Raw genomic sequence first — 15,875 nt, forward strand, 5'->3', positions numbered from 1 at the left:
TCGTTCGGTTCTCTATACTCTGAAAAAATGGCAAAAGTCGGTGGGTGTAACCCACGAAAGAGGGAAAAGGACGACGAGGCAAGGATTAACGAACGAGCAAATGTGTATTTTAGGAACGATCTACGCACGAGAGAAGACCGGAGGAGATACCGTCGTTGTACACGAACGCAAGACCCGCGGATACCAGTAAACACAGCGTAACTGCCGCCGCTTCCGAATTGTTGGCTCGTTCGGGTTTTCAACCGTACCGGCCTGAACACCATCCGGCCCACGCTCCACCGGCTTTCGCCCTGGACCCTGCGGCCTACAATCCTTATCATCACGGTCTCTATCCACCACCACACCTCCAACACGCTTATAGGTAATAGCGCGTGATCTAACGCCGCCTCTCTGCCGTTTACCGAAGAGCGCGCAGCTAACAGGCGCGTTTAACGAAATCGTGGTGTAACGCTGGATTCTCGGTACGCAGATTAGAGGAACAGTTGTACTTGGAACGGTGTGGAATGCTGAGACCACCGATATTTCCTGGCTTACCTTCGTATCCTCTGTACGGATTGAGATACAGTCCGGACATGCTACCTCCCGCGTCTCTTGGACTGATGTCTCCCGTAATGCACGAGCGGTAAGTGAGCGAGAGAAAGCTACTAACCGGACGGAAAGCGGTGTCCTGCTGACCGGATGATCCCCTCGAGCGCGGCCCTTTATCAACGGTCCAACGATTCTCGTTTCAGGCTGAAACTGGAGGAGGAGCACCGGCTGAGGCAAGCGCGAGAGCAAGCCGCATTACGGGAGGAGGAGGAGAGGAGAAGAGCGGCACGAAATTCCGCTCCTGCAGCCCCGGTACCCGCGCCTGCACCTGCATCCGCCGATACTGCAGGTGAGCGAGTCGCTCCACCCCCCACTGCCTTTCATTAAAAAGAAAGCATCGATTACGAGCGATCGCGAGACTTCTGTCCCGATGGCTTGTTACGCGCGAAAATAACCTCCTTCTTTCCCTTTTCATTTTTTTTCTCTCTCTTACTTTTTTCATGCGAGCGTGTATTCCGCGGTGTATCGACCGATCCTCCCTCCGATCATTGAAACTCGACTTCGTTTCTTGCTTCTTTCTTCCCAAACGTTATTGTCAACGTTGTTTCTTTCGTTCAACCATTACCATGTCGATCACGGTGATTACAATGAAATTGCGATATCGTGCTCGTTCTTTCTCTCTCTCTCTCTCTCTCTATCTCTCTTTTTATCTCTCTCTCTCTCTCTCTGTTCTTTATCCTTCTTCGAGCTTTCTATGCACGTGTAAAATTATCGCGGCGAAAGAACCGTACGTCCTGAAATTATTTTCTAGGGGAATACGAAAATCGATCTTCCGTCTTTGTTCTCGACTTTGGTTTGACAATCGGTGCCAAGCGATCGAACCCTCGACGAGAAACGTCGTTGGTAACGCTATAAGTTAAACGATCTGTACTGCGGCCGACAGTTCGCCGTGAACGGACGAACTGCTGGCGAAAAGCGGCAAACGAGGAGAAGTCGTTGCAGAATATACCTGACTGTGAATGAAATCGAAAGAAAAAGAAAAAAAACATACTACGCTTCTAATTTTAAACTAGATATAATCAAAGTTATAGTCATAGCCAATCGTTTCTTATGAAGGTAGGATCGATATTTTTTAGATAAGCGTATAACTCGATCGTCGAGTTGTTAAGCTTCACTTTTATCTCTTTCTTCGGTTTGTTTCGTTTCGTTTTGTCCCTCCATCCCTCCCCCCCCTTTTTTTCTCTTATTTTCCGTGTTTTTTCTTTGAACGGAACACAGTGCCATTCTGTCGCACGCAACTATGGTACGAGCCTTCGTGGGACCTCTGTTCGAACGCTTTGTCGTCGTAGTCGAGAAAGCGAAGGTGTACGCTGCTTGCCCTAAATTTCCTAGGATAATCGAAACAGTGAAAAATGCAGTTGCGTTTTCGAGATCCGATTTCGCTAATAATTTCGTTTACGCGTAGACCGAAGTCAGACTTATTGGCAACTGCGACTATCCTTTGTTCTCATATTTGAAGGAATAAGTCGGCCTTCGGTCGGCCGTTTATCCATTTATATCGTATCATCCGAAGCATATATGTTACAAATGATTTTTGTAGTGTTGAAACAAAGTCTCTTAATCATGTACGATGTTCGTTACATAGTTAATCGTTTTATATAGTTAGTGACGTCTTGACAAACAGCGAAACTTCGACATAAGAGTGCACATCTTTAGTGTGGAGAAGCTTATTTATTATCCCTCGTTGTCGTTACGGTGGACATCCGCTTAAACGGTAACAATTGAGTAAAACTCGATCGTTTCCTTCCTCTACAGAATATATTATATTTCGTCGATAAGTTCAATTTTGTATTCGTATCTTTCGTGTGAAATGTGAAATCGATGTTAACCGTAATTATTATAATCCGAACCGATAGTAGAGACGTTAGCCATCGTCGAATATACCGCTTCTCTCTTTTCTTTTTGTTTTTCTTTTCTTTCTTCTTGTTTTCTTCCTCGTTCGATTCTGTTTGTTTCGTTGATTCCTCGTTGGCTCCTTGTTTATTCCTTGTTGGTTCCTTGTTGATTCCTCGTTGATTTCCCCTTGATTTCTTATTGATTTTTTCGTTAATTTATCTTTGGTGCGTTCCCTCGTTCTCTTTTATTTGAATAATTGGCTCGATAACGCGCGACAAAAATGTTTCCTTTCGATTGGTTTATCGCGAAGCGATGAACAGCGGATATATCGCGCAGGCCAACCGACAATTCGACGCGCCTTCGTGTCTTTTTCCGAAACGTAGTGCACTCTTGCGTTAGTTCCCGCAACTGTTTTAGAAATTTCCAATTAAACGATCAGTGTCAAAATAATTTTTCTTCAGTGTAGCATACTATATTCTACCCATTATTGACTTGATCCACCGATGTATATAACTTTGTCACACATGTTCTTTTATCAAAATTATACCGTTTTTATATAATTTATTATGTAAACATGTATATTTGGACTATAATTGAAAATAAACATTGCAAAAAAAAAAAACGTGATCAAAATTCTGGTTGACTTGGAATTCTTGACCCTCGATTCATTTTCTGAAACAGTTTTGGGGAAGATTCAGCGATCTCGATCGCTCAAAAGATCAGTTTCCTACGCTGTGTACGATATACGACGTTGTCCGCGGGCGTCCCAATAGCAACCGAACTATATCTTACAGTCGATCCGAGTAGTACGTTATCCGATTTCATTGATATTCTATCAGCAATCATCCCCAATACTTCGAATTACATACTTCGAACACATCATCGAGCCATTCCTTATAACGAGAAACTTACGCATCGCTCAGGTAAGTTGGAACGGACGCGAACGATCCTTGTCTCGAAAATGTTGCGACTTTTTCAAGCTCTTGCCACCTTATTGGTTGGGTGGTAGCATCGGTATACGATGCGCTGACTCGTTCGAATTCGAAAGATGTTGCGATCGTCGTAACTGCATCGTATCTGCATCGTATCTGCATCGCAGAACTGCAGGCAGTTACGGCGTATGCGAGATTCGAGATCAATCCCCCGTGAAGAACGCTTCTCCTCGCGCTCCCGAACGCGATAGACACCGACCGATGTCGTTGATCGCGTGTTCGTCTTGAATCAAAGATATTATTTGATTTGCGTATTGCCGTAAAATCACTCTGCGACTACTCTACGGAGTAGTAAATCGACAACAGTAGATCAGTGGAAGATTACCAAGCACTGTGTTCGGGATTTGTTCCAGCTAGGAAGCCGACCATAGCGGCTCAGATGCATAGCGAGCGGGAGCGAGAACGCGAGAACAGAGATCGGACAAGCGGCAGCAGTAGCGGAGGCGGCGGCGGCGGCGGAGGCGGCGGCGGAGGCGGAGGCGGCAGCGGAGGCGCTGGAAATACCAACAACAACGCTAACAACTGCAACAACGGTAACAATAACGTTGGATCTGTCGGTAACAGTCATCATCCATCGAGAAAAGAAGAACAGTCTTCCGCTCCTCCTCCTCCGCCAACAGTAGCACCGCCACCACCACCACCACCACCGCCACCACCACAACCACCACCACCACCGTCATCGGATCCAACAGCAACAGCGAACATCTACCACTCTCGTTTGACAGCGTTTCCGAATCCAGCAGCTCCCATCGGACCTCCACCGTCCTTGGGTTCGGCTACCATCTGTTCCGTTAGTTCCGCGGCCATGCCGCCCCCTTTGGCCTCTACTCTACCCCCTTTGAACCTCGGACCTCCGCCAGCGATAAGCTCCGCGCCTATCGGCGGCCCTCCACCTATTCCTTCTATACCACCCTCTATGTCGTCCTTGACGCCAGCGGTAATCGGACCGCCACCGCCGCCACCTCCATCCCTCGCCATGCCTTTGGCGCCTATCATCTCTATACCTTCTCTCCATTTGCCCTCCGTATCCTCGACTACTATTCATTCTAGTCAGCATACAGCTACGATAATGAGCAGCGCGACAACTACGGTTACAACTTCTATATACCATCAGCAACAACAACAACAGCAGCAGCAGCAGCAACAACAACAACAACAACAACAGGTGCAACAGTCGTCACAAGCGTCGCTAGCAGGATCGTCGATACCGTCGCAACAATCGCAGCATCAACAACGTTGTAACAGCGCGGCCGGTACAACGACCAGCAGTAGCAGTTTGTCAAGCAGCGGCACTATGACAACGCACGGGACACACACTCTAACGACAGCTAACGCGGTTCCCTCGATTATGAATAGCGTCGTCAATCATATGACCACTTTGACTCACAAATCGCCACCGTTGTCTCATGCTATTCATAGCTCGAGAAGCAAAGAATCCGGTACGATCGCGATAAGTACAACGACGAACGTTTCGAACACGAGCACCAGCAGCACGGCGATCACCACTACCGCCGTCGTTACAACGAACGCGTTGGCGACAACCTCGCAACAACCGCCTTTCGTCAGACCGTTCGAAGATTCCTTTCGCTCAACGTCGAAACCTCAACAAAGACCCATCATGAACAGTCACAATCATAGTATAACCAATCAAATTTCTTATCAGGAGTCACCGGTAAAATCGATAGCCGCTTCGACCGCAACGCCCCAAACGATCGCCGGACAGATCGTCGAGAATTCCGTTGCGGATAACGCGAAGAGCACGAATATTCAACAATCGCTGTCACATCCGATTCCTTACCCGCCTCAACAATTTCATCATCCGCATATACCTGTTTCGCACGTAGCTAATTTGTACAAACCGCCGCCGCATTTTTCTTCTTCGCCTGCTCATCAACATCACTCGCAACCGAAAGCGAACGTACCAGTGACACCAACCGCTAGCAACGGTGGCAACGCGAATAACGGCAGCGGCACGGCAGTAGCTGTGGCCAATTCTAATAGTACGAAACAAAGCGCGTATCATGCCAACGAGAACAATCAAACAATGACCGTGACAGCGGCAGCGGCTCAACGAAACGAAGTCCCTTGTTCGTTGTCGTCGTCACCGCCGTCATCGTCCCCGTTGTCGTCGTCGCCACCTTCCACCTCGTCGAACCTTCTGAATTGCAGTTCCGTCGACAAAACGACAACAAACGCGACTTACAATAGTAACAACGTTGGCCCTGGTAGTGGGAACAAGATCGCGAATCACACGAATTCGCATCACAAAAGCAGCACGGATACATCGACGACGAAGGAGAGCAAAGTTAATTCGTGCAACGAGAAGATGGAAAATCACGCGAAACAACAAGCAACAGCGAATCAGCAGAATCATTTAGGGAAGAATTCGCTTCAAGACAAACCGTTGACGCCCCATTTCGCTTACGAACAACAAGGAAAGGGTCCGCCACCACCGACACAACCACCACCGCCACCACCACCACCGCTACCACCACCACCACCACCACCACCGCCGCCATCACAGCCACCGCCACCACCGCCACCACCACCGCCACCACCACCACCACCACCACCACCACCGCCACCGCCACTACCACAACCCACGTTTCAACCTATAAATTTTAATCTCCTTGAGAAGGAGATTAAACCTGAAGTAGAGTCTAAGATACAGAGCGATCAGAATAGCGTTTTGTCCACATTATCGTTTCAATCGAATTTTAAGTTCAGCATAAACGACATCGCACAGAAGCCTATAGATACGACTCAGTTGATGCAGAGCATCAAGTCTGAGGAAGTTTTGCGTACCTGTCAGAACGTATCCAATGTTCTCCTGCAGATACCAAAATACCAAGAGAAACTGTTGAATTTCTCGACCGAGCTAAAAACCGCATTTTGTTTCACCGACAAGTGCAATAATTTGACTGAGATTTCCGTGAAGTGCGAACCAGCGGTGTTAAATGTGCCTGACCTGAGCAAGGCTCTAGTCAAACAAGATGTTACGAGCGAAAAGTCTTTTCTTGTACCTGAGAAACCGAAAGAGTTGACGTCCTCGTTAGATCTAGCCGAGAAGAGAAGGAAAAGAAAACGGGAGAGGAATACAAGCCTTGCGTGTAGTTCCGATTCGGAAGGCGAGGAAGAAACAAAGGACATGGATCTCTGGATTATCAAAGGTCCGCCAGCCAAGTTACAGTATTCGGAGAAGAAGCTCGCGTTTCTCGCCATGTTTGGTCTAACCACTTTAAGTATGAGGAATGGTAAGCACTCTTCGTTATTCTTCTTTCTCTTGCCTACGTCTTTCCTCCTTCTGACTCCCTTTCTCTTCGCCTTTCATTCCTCGTCGCCTACTAAAACATTAACGCTTACGAGTCGCTTCCTTTTTGTTTTCGTCTATAGAGATAGAGCTTTGTAAAGTGGAGAAGCGGTACAGGTTAAATCCAGATCCGCCGGAGGTACCTCTGGAGACGGAGCAAACTGTCGAGTCCGTATTACCAATACCGCGAGAACATCCCGATGTATTGCTCCATACGCCAGATTTCGAGCCGAAAGTTGGTTTTCTCAAGACCATAGGCCTCGATATAATGCCTCCGGGCAGGAGAGATGGCAAGTATCGGATGAAGATGATTTCTCTGCTATCGGCCATCTGCTCATCGGTTATCGATATCGAACGAATTTTCATTGTTATTATTACAGAGGCAGAAGTAACGTGGCAGTACGTTCTACAAGATCGTAAAAAACGGAGAAGTTCAAATTCTGTAACTGCGTACTGCGAGAGAATTGCCAAGGCGTATTCGAAGAATCCACCAACATTGCCGAAACCGCCTCAAAAGATGAGACTACTGGACAGAGTAAAAGTAAAGCAAGTTCCAGAACGACCACCGCCTCTACCACCTTTGGTTCCGAACATCGTATCCATGGGTTATCCTGCTCTGCCCATGCCTGGTGAAAATGGGGTGAAGCAACATTGCAAGATCGTGGATATTAAGATCGTGGATGACAATGTAGACGACCACGTCGGTGGGAAGAACGAAAGGCCCAAGTGGACCGGCATCGAGGACATTATGCTTGCTTACAGCGAATATTCCAAAGGTACGACGAGAACATCTTCACGGCATTTCTATTTTGTCTTTCGCATTAACCGAGACGTTTTTATTCCTTCCGTTCCCCGTTTATTTTCTTCCGTTTCAGAAAAAGCAATGGAAAAGAAAATTCTGACGAGCGAAACATCAAAATTGGTGGCACAGTCGAACAACTTGCGTTCCGAAACTATTCACCTAGAGCGAAGGATATACGAACTGTTATCCGCGAGAACGGCTCTTGATTCGGAGAGACGAATGCTCAGTGAAAAAATTGAAAGGATTAACGCACTTGTTAGGAACCTTAGGTAGCGATGCGTAACGCACAACACGGAAACTCATTCATCTGTGATATTATCGAAGGGTTAAGGGTCGTTAGCATACAGTACCAAATATAAAATCTTACGACACACAGGGCAAGTAATAAAAGTTTCGGTGATATGTTTTATTGACCAAATGTACAACAGCCTTTCGTATTGTTTTGCTACTAAGTGTACACCACGTGACGATGCTATATACAGAATATAAAAGTTCAATAGCAGCAAAATTGAAGCGATGATCGCCAGGGACATACCTTTATATTTCGTAAATGACGATCGTCATCTCAACGAACGAACAAACGAAAACACACACACACACACACACACACACGCATGCACGCACGCACGCACACGCGCAGTATGAAAACAAGTGTAAGAACCACTGTATAAAACGAAATTATACCTATATATAGATGCACTTTTTAGTTAACACTAAAGTGATTAATAAAGATTTTATAGTTTCAACTAACGGCTCTTAAACCCTAAACTATAAATAATTGTAATTTGTATCATAATATTTTAATGAAAAATAGACAAATCGTATAACTTATTTTATTCTGCGTAATGTGGACTCTATGTCAGATAATAACTTGAAACAATATGATATGTCACAATTTGTATATGACTCGATCGTTAATATTATCTCGTGTAAAAGAAAAACGGACATCTAATCGCAACGTTCATCGAATCGGTTCGATGACAATCGAAAAGTTACTCTCAAATGTATAGACTGTGACTTCCTTTTTCATTTTGCGTCGTAAATGGGGATAGTGTATGTGAGCTCTATGTTAATGGAAATTTTCAAACTATGAACGACAGACTGCGATTACAGTAAATCCGGATGCAAAAAAAAAAAAAAGGTCGAGACTGTAGAACCGTAACGATTACTTTTAACGTAAAAGATGTTTCGAGATAGAAACGACTCTAGTCTACGGACATTCGTAGAATACAGGAAAATCACGTCTGATTTCAAGAAATCGGAATAGTGATCGATCTTTCCTTTCGATGTCCACTGTTCACAATAATGAACGCAAAGGCCAGTGAATACAAGAGAAATTAATGTAACAACAGCAGTGAGGTACTTACGTAGGTAAAGTGACTTAATTTAAATTGTCTTAATTTAAAACGTGAGACATCGTGCGAGCACATTCCACATAAAAAACATGCTTGTTACCCAACCTCCAACATTCCACGTTCGAATAGTAATCGGATCGCAAACAACACTAAAAAGCGAAGAAAAATCGTTCTGCTGCAAAAGGAAAAAGATTTTTTACGTTCAACTAAATCAGTGCTATATTATGCTAATTTCAATCTCCTTGTACTTGTATCTCACTCTACTCTCCGAGTATATCGTTCAACTATTCATCGTAATACCTCCAGTATGTATAATATGAAATCCATTTATAATTTCACCGTTTTGTTCATTGAGTGCCTAACGTTATCCTACATTTGTAAATATCATTATTTTTATGTATTGTATAACAAAATAAGACCACAAGAGATTTGTTGGTCTCTAATCTGGCCAAACCAAGAGCCTAGGAGTAAATTGTTGAAAATATGAATTTTCAGAGTGTCTCTATTCCTACCTCTTTCACGTCTTCTTGTGAACACTTTCCTACTTACAATCGATGATTAACTATAGTCGTTCTTATATCTCGATTTTCATTCCACGGTAAACTAAGTGTTAGTTATCTTCAAAATATTTAGTAAGTTTAAAGTCATGGTTTTATCTCGTCAACCGTTAAAGTAATTACAAATTTTAGTTACTTTTGTCGCTACTGCCCTCTATGCCCAGACGCGCTTATTTTCTACAGACTGTACAATTCATATAATAACGTTAAATGCTACGAAGAAGATAAGAAGTAAAAACTAGCAAATAATCATTAGATAAATCGCATTAGTCGGGAAAAATAATATTCTTTTAGTCGATATATATTATGCTTCCGAATTATATGTCAAGCAAATACAAAAACGACATTTTCTAAAATAAACTTCAATTTCACATCTAGGGATTTTAACGCTAGGCTAGCGGCGCCACAAGTATATTTGGAGGTAGAAATAAGGTTCCCGCGCAAACGAGCACCGACCTAACTGTCGCCGCCAAAATATCTGACGTACATACGCATAACCGTCGTCGGGCAAGGTAGACTTTCATTCGCTGTTTGGTACTCCGAGGAGAAGCATTAACGGTTGCTCGTGTTTAAGAAAACTTTTAAGAAAGTATTATAAAAGATGTCAGGACGCGGTAAAGGCGGTAAGTATCATATCTGTTTTGTTGGAATGTAATATTGTAGTTTATTGAGAAACGTCGAAAACCGTTCATATGTATCCTTTCAGGAAAGGCTAAGGGAAAGGCGAAGACCCGCAGTAGTAGGGCAGGGCTGCAGTTCCCTGTCGGAAGAATCCATCGTCTTTTAAGAAAAGGAAATTATGCGGAACGAGTGGGAGCTGGAGCGCCTGTTTATTTGGCCGCTGTGATGGAATATTTGGCGGCTGAAGTACTCGAGTTAGCCGGGAACGCCGCAAGAGACAACAAGAAGACGAGGTTGGTGAAGCAAAGCCCTTCTTCCCCTCTTCCCCTCTCTACTTATCTATCTATTTATCTATCCGTATCTTCCTTCTCTCCATAATTGTACAAATATTTTTTTTTTCTTTTCACTTACACAATACTTTTATGTAGTTTCTGTAGTTAAAGAAGATAATATAAAAAAAATTGTGTTTCATTAAATTTCACTTACATTTGGATATAATATCCAGTTTCATATAGGATTTACAAAAATCAATCTTACAGTTACTTCTTTGTAGCATTGTATATTGTTCATTGTCCTGATTTTGAGAGAAAACTTTCAAATGTAAGTGAACTGATATGATAAGTTGTTTACCATTCTAATGGGAAGCACATAAATTTCATACTTGCTACATGTTCATATTTGTATATACCTACGGTTAAAGTTAAATGACCTTTCAATACTATATAAGTTTCCAAATGCACATGTTCATACTCTTATTTCAGGATAATTCCACGTCACTTACAATTAGCTATTCGCAATGACGAAGAATTAAATAAACTGCTCTCGGGTGTAACAATCGCTCAAGGTGGTGTCCTGCCTAACATTCAAGCAGTGCTTTTGCCGAAGAAAACCGGTACTGGTGGATCTGGAAAGGGAGACAAAACATCCCAGGAATATTAATAATCATTAGAATAACCTTTCTAACTTAACAGTACTTTAGGGCTATATCTTTGTTTCTTGAGCCATTAAAGAAAAACAAAATAATCTCTGGAACCTATCAAATTACCATCGCTTCATCAAACGTTCATTGTAAAATTATTTTAGTTAACAGTATAATCTACTATTTTATTACTGAATAACATCTTTTATTTAGCAATAGTGTAATAACAAATTGTATTATTACTTAAGAGAAGTCTTTTACCTATGCTTAGATCTATTATCTAAGTATTAACCAAACTGTCATAACTGTACTATGTATTTTGTTTTCTTTCTTTCGATTTTGTACTAAAAATTCTTAGTGACTTGTATGATTTATGAAATGTAACAACAAGTATAACTCATTTTTATGTTTTTGTTGACTGTAAACAATACTTAGAGTGAAAATAAAACATCATTACTCTTCACTTTACAATATTTCTTTAAAATTTTAAACCTTTGTATTGTAACCGTGTTTTCTGCATTCTTCGGAATTCTAAATAAATGAAAAGTTATTTAAACATGACAATTATACTTTCAAAATTTAACCGCATGTGACTTCCGGTAAAGTAATTTTACCAGTAGATTTTTACAACGTACAAATTCGCATAGGTAGCGCGTCGGTTGAACGTGACGTTAAGTTTTTGATCGCGTGGTTGTCGAATTCTTGGTGAATTGGTGAAAAATATTCGTTAAGATTTCGAAAACATTGAGAAAAATGTCGTCGAGTGATATAAATATGTTAGTGGATATGGGCTTTAGCATATCTAAAGCGTAAGTATTTTAAGTAACTCTTTTACTAATATAATATAACCTTTATTATCTTAATGTGTATTTTGTTGTAGAGAAAAAGCTTTAGAAATTACTGGAAACAAAGGTGTTGTTCCGGCAATGGAATGGTACGAGAAAGGCCGTGGCTTCATTCTCGTCGTCCGATGACGATCTTAATTTTTATTTTAGGCTCTTGGCCCATTCAAATGATGCTGAACCATCATCTGACCCACCTACTGCTGAAAGTGCAACGCTGTCTAATCTTCAAACATCAATCCATGAAGATACTGCCGATGCTAGTGGTCAGGCGTCTACTACTGAAGTTGCTAAATCTATGAAATGTGATATGTAAATATATACTAATGTTTTATGTTGGTTAATATCAATGAAGTATTTACTTTGATTCTTTATTTAATAGTTGTGGAAAACTGTTTAAGTCTAACTTGGAAGTCGAATTCCATGCGACAAAGTCCGGACATGATAGATTCTCTGAAAGCACGGAAGAAAAGAAACCTCTTACGGAAGAGGAAAAGAAGGAACAATTACGAATTCTAACAGAGAAGTTAAAACAGAAAAACAAGGAGCGAGAGGAGCAGGAAAAGAAAGATGCACAAGAAAGGGAAAAGAATAGAATAAAATCAGGGAAAGAGATGGCTCAGGCTAGAAGAAAGTAAGTTGCCTTTCTTTTTTTTCGCAAAAGTGAATATAGTATATTTATTCGTCTATCTCAATTACAGGTTAGAGTTGTTAGAAATGAAAAAGTTGTTAGAGGAAAGGAAACGTGAAAAAGAAGAAGAGAAATTAGCACGTCAAAAAGTTAAAAAACAAATTGAAGCTGATAAAGCTGCTAGACATGCCAAAGCTAATGCCAAAAGAGCGTTAACAGAATCTCCACCTACACCGTCATCCTCTACCAGTACTTATAGGAAGGAATATAATGATACAAGGTTGCAGGTAATAAGTTGCATATTAATGAATGTCTACTTCTAATCTTAATGTCTAAATATCATTATATTTAAATTACATAATAGTAACATTTTAGATTAGGCTTACTAATGGACAAACATTAACACAAAGCTTTGGAAGTAAAGAGAAGTTATCTGCTGTGAGATTATTTATAGAAATTAATAGAACAGATCCATCCGGTCCATTTAATTTAATGACAGCTTTCCCAAAGAAAATTTTCATGGAAGATGATTATGAAGCTCCGTTAAATGCTTTAGGTATGCTGGAATTTATAATATGTAATGCAATATTACTAGTATGTAGTAGTATTTATTAAGATATTCTGAATTGGCTATGATTTTCTTATAATAACATAAAGATAAAAGGGTACAAGGCTCAATTATTTAATTATTATTATTATTGTACTTCCAGGCCTGACACCATCTGCAGTTTTAATTGTTCAGAAAAAAATAGAATGATCATAATAAATATCAGCTATTACTTTCCATGCAGTCAACCATGTAACTTTTAAGATACCATACCATTGTAAGATGTTCTACAAATTGTTTATAAAAAGGCAGCATTTCAAAACATTCTGTATTTGTAATTAATAATGGTAAAAGAGAAAATATACATTTGAAAATATAATCATGTTCCAAATTTGTAATTTCTGTAAGAATATTAAATAAACGATTTAGAATATACCGATTTGTAAGATATAATCTTACAAACTTAATTTGTACTACAATTATACCTGTGCCACGTTGTGTCTTTGTGGAACTTTATCAGGATATGTTACATGTCCAGAGAGATCACAGTTCGTAGGATATCCATAAGTTCTATCACAGTCAATTAATTGTAACATCTTGTCAAAACATATTCGTATTTCAAATATGTATGATTCTCCAGTGTCCTAAAATAATTTTTATACTAATAAGTTTAAGCATCAAATATCGATATTATATGATGTATAAATAAATTCTTACCTTGTTTTTTATGCACATTAATGAGCCTCGTTTACCTAATATGTCTTCAATAGCTTTCAAAATATCGGTCGTGTTATATGTTTGTCCAGGTACGATATCCTTTTTTACTAATAAATTTTTCATATCATAATTTGTTAATAAATGTAGACCTTCCTTGAAATACTTGACCTCACTATTTAGATTTTCCACGATCACGGCGCAAGTACCGTGTTTGTCCCATTCATGTTCCCAAAGGGAGTAAGATGTTCTTCCACGTTCTATATCTATCCATTTTTCTTGTAATTCTCTTTCTATCGATTTTAAAGCTAAAGGGTCAAAAGGCATTGATTTATTACAAAACTGTGGACCGATTTTATTGTATTGAGAAGGCCAAATGCCATGAATTGTCCACTCATCATGTTTTGTCGGTAATGAACACACGTTCGATGCTGCGCTTTCCTGCCACGTATAACAAACAGTTTGAGGCCAATGTTGTGTAAAAATTAAAACATCGAAGTCATTTGATTCTGTTGTGACGTTCAAATAGTTCTCATCACTGCAAGAACCATGTTTTATATATAAAGAATATTTTCTCTCTCACACACAAGATGTGTTATGTTACGAATAATGGGAAATGAAAGAAAGTTGAAAAACATTGTATCACTTTATATATATCACATAACAGGAATACATGTATATTGTAACAAATAACACTTTTTACTCACCTGTTTGTTTTAGCGATAAAAAACAAAAATAAAACATTAACAATTATCTTACAACTGAACATATTTGAAATGCTAAAGCTCTTTGTGTACAGAGAAAATCTAAATTAATATATATTCATTGGCTACACAGTTGGTACAAGGCACAGATCTCTCTGCTGATAAATGCCTTCAAGGTAAACTTTATCTTACAATTTCTACTCAGGTAGCAGATGGTACAATAGTGGACGCTTGTAAATACTTTCAAGTACAAGCGAAAGATACGCATATATATAGTAGGAAATAAAAAGAAGAAAAAAAAAAATATAGCAGATGGTTATCACTAATAACAGATTAATAAAACTGTTAAGTAAATAAACACCGCAATTTTTGCAGTCTTTATATGTTTTCAGGAACAAGATATGAGCCTATTATATTATAACATATAAAGATATGAAACCATTTAATGCACATATAATGCATAATGTTCATTTTACGACAAAGTGAGTGAGATTATCTAAGGTAAGGATTTACTAAGGTAAAAATAATACTTGAGATTATTTTTCATCTTTTGATCTTCTGATAAGGTAGAGTATCCGGACTGCAAAATTTTTTATTTGTACATGTCTTTTCGGATACTAAATTTTAGGTCTCTAAAGCCAAAAATGAGGGTCATTTTTCATGAAATTTTAATTAATTTTTTTCCTTGGTTTTACAAGGATATTTGCAAGAGATTTATCAAAGTTTATCTACCTTTATTTTGCCCAACAAAAAAACATCTTTTATTTTCATTTTCATTCTTTTTTTTCTCATTCCTTCTTCCTCTCTTCAGTTCCAGTTTACAGGCAAAATTATGTTCTTTTTTGACTTACAACTGTCTCTAGCTCTGTTCACTTCCTTTTCTTTATTTTATTATTATCCAAAATATAATTTGAAAATCCATGTTATTTCTATCCTCTATCACATTTTCTAGTCTTCAAATATTTCTTAATCCTATTTTGTGCTGACTATTATTAATTTCTTACACATATAGTTTCAACATTGCATCCATAAATGTATTGCATTGTTATATTATAACTTATTTCTATCACCACTGAATCTTTTTGCTCAGATCCTCGGGACTCTATTTTTCATATATAATATAACTGGAAATGTCTCCTATCTGGTCTTTCTCGAGCTCTTTAGTCTGTTTTCTACTCTTATTTTCTTATTTTACTTTCTTCGCCTGCTTCGTTAATTAATTTCCTCTATTCTTTCCTATGATCTTTGCACTCCTGATTACTCCTCTTCATACTGCCTGTACGTATGTATCAACCAATGGAATGCCCTCAATCTCCGTGTCGACACTTCCTTGCCTATTTACTAATTTTTCATTGGTTGTTTGTTTCGCCATGTTTCATCTTTTAGCGCTCTCTTCCTCACTTTGAATTTCGGCCAATCGCCTGTTTTCGCGTTCGGCATGCGGTTTCGGCACTCGT

The 15,875-nt window shown here is 39.9% G+C and overlaps 4 protein-coding genes and 1 long non-coding RNA gene across 7 annotated transcripts in view; 3 read left to right on the top strand and 2 right to left on the bottom strand.

Moving 5' to 3' along the window:
* The window catches only part of LOC126914502 (uncharacterized), a 46,385-nt gene extending 37,014 nt beyond the window's left edge, over positions 1–9,371 (top strand). For all 3 annotated transcript variants that reach the window (XM_050718534.1, XM_050718532.1, XM_050718533.1), the window contains exons 9-15: positions 114–361; positions 470–622; positions 732–877; positions 3,770–6,670; positions 6,810–7,016; positions 7,107–7,502; positions 7,602–9,371. In XM_050718534.1, coding sequence (XP_050574491.1) covers positions 114–361; positions 470–622; positions 732–877; positions 3,770–6,670; positions 6,810–7,016; positions 7,107–7,502; positions 7,602–7,801 — 4,251 coding nt within the window. In that variant the 3' untranslated portion in view covers positions 7,802–9,371. The remainder of the gene's footprint in view (positions 1–113; positions 362–469; positions 623–731; positions 878–3,769; positions 6,671–6,809; positions 7,017–7,106; positions 7,503–7,601) is intronic.
* Positions 9,372–9,894: 523 nt separating this feature from the next.
* On the top strand, positions 9,895–11,451 carry LOC126914538 (histone H2A). Its single transcript, XM_050718614.1, has 3 exons — positions 9,895–10,063; positions 10,147–10,354; positions 10,823–11,451. The coding sequence occupies exons 1-3, from the start codon at positions 10,042–10,044 to the stop codon at positions 10,998–11,000; spliced, it is 408 nt and encodes a 135-aa protein (XP_050574571.1). The 5' UTR covers positions 9,895–10,041; the 3' UTR covers positions 11,001–11,451.
* On the bottom strand, positions 10,236–10,825 carry LOC126914544 (uncharacterized). Its single transcript, XR_007709674.1, has 2 exons — positions 10,599–10,825; positions 10,236–10,492 (listed from the first exon to the last, which is right to left on the bottom strand). It is a non-coding gene; the product is annotated as an uncharacterized LOC126914544 (long non-coding RNA).
* Positions 11,452–11,600: 149 nt separating the features above from the next.
* LOC126914527 (UBX domain-containing protein 1) lies at positions 11,601–13,435 on the top strand. The gene is made up of 7 exons (XM_050718597.1): positions 11,601–11,789; positions 11,861–11,914; positions 11,976–12,134; positions 12,205–12,456; positions 12,524–12,740; positions 12,829–13,009; positions 13,164–13,435. The coding sequence occupies exons 1-7, from the start codon at positions 11,734–11,736 to the stop codon at positions 13,208–13,210; spliced, it is 966 nt and encodes a 321-aa protein (XP_050574554.1). The 5' UTR covers positions 11,601–11,733; the 3' UTR covers positions 13,211–13,435.
* On the bottom strand, positions 13,042–14,570 carry LOC126914529 (ribonuclease Oy). Its single transcript, XM_050718600.1, has 4 exons — positions 14,422–14,570; positions 13,718–14,252; positions 13,486–13,644; positions 13,042–13,401 (listed from the first exon to the last, which is right to left on the bottom strand). Exons 1-4 carry the CDS (start codon positions 14,481–14,483, stop codon positions 13,339–13,341), a joined length of 819 nt encoding a protein of 272 aa, XP_050574557.1. The 5' UTR covers positions 14,484–14,570; the 3' UTR covers positions 13,042–13,338.
* Between the last annotated feature and the right edge of the window lie 1,305 nt (positions 14,571–15,875).

The sequence above is a fragment of the Bombus affinis genome, chromosome 3, assembly GCF_024516045.1.
Source record: "Bombus affinis isolate iyBomAffi1 chromosome 3, iyBomAffi1.2, whole genome shotgun sequence".
Classification (NCBI taxonomy): domain Eukaryota; kingdom Metazoa; phylum Arthropoda; class Insecta; order Hymenoptera; family Apidae; genus Bombus; species Bombus affinis.

Bases quoted from the DNA above. Each gene is read 5' to 3' on its own strand.
- LOC126914527 (XM_050718597.1), top strand. From the start codon at position 11,734: ATGTCGTCGAGTGATATAAATATGTTAGTGGATATGGGCTTTAGCATA. The intron at 12,457-12,523 runs GTAAGTTGCCTT...TCTCAATTACAG, and splicing joins ATGGCTCAGGCTAGAAGAAA to GTTAGAGTTGTTAGAAATGA. The intron at 12,741-12,828 runs GTAATAAGTTGC...GTAACATTTTAG, and splicing joins ATAATGATACAAGGTTGCAG to ATTAGGCTTACTAATGGACA.
- LOC126914529 (XM_050718600.1), bottom strand. From the start codon at position 14,483: ATGTTCAGTTGTAAGATAATTGTTAATGTTTTATTTTTGTTTTTTATC. The intron at 14,253-14,421 runs GTGAGTAAAAAG...TGGTTCTTGCAG, and splicing joins TTTATCGCTAAAACAAACAG to TGATGAGAACTATTTGAACG. The intron at 13,645-13,717 runs GTAAGAATTTAT...AAATTATTTTAG, and splicing joins TAATGTGCATAAAAAACAAG to GACACTGGAGAATCATACAT.
- LOC126914538 (XM_050718614.1), top strand. From the start codon at position 10,042: ATGTCAGGACGCGGTAAAGGCG. The intron at 10,064-10,146 runs GTAAGTATCATA...GTATCCTTTCAG, and splicing joins GTCAGGACGCGGTAAAGGCG to GAAAGGCTAAGGGAAAGGCG. The intron at 10,355-10,822 runs GTTGGTGAAGCA...CTCTTATTTCAG, and splicing joins AGAGACAACAAGAAGACGAG to GATAATTCCACGTCACTTAC.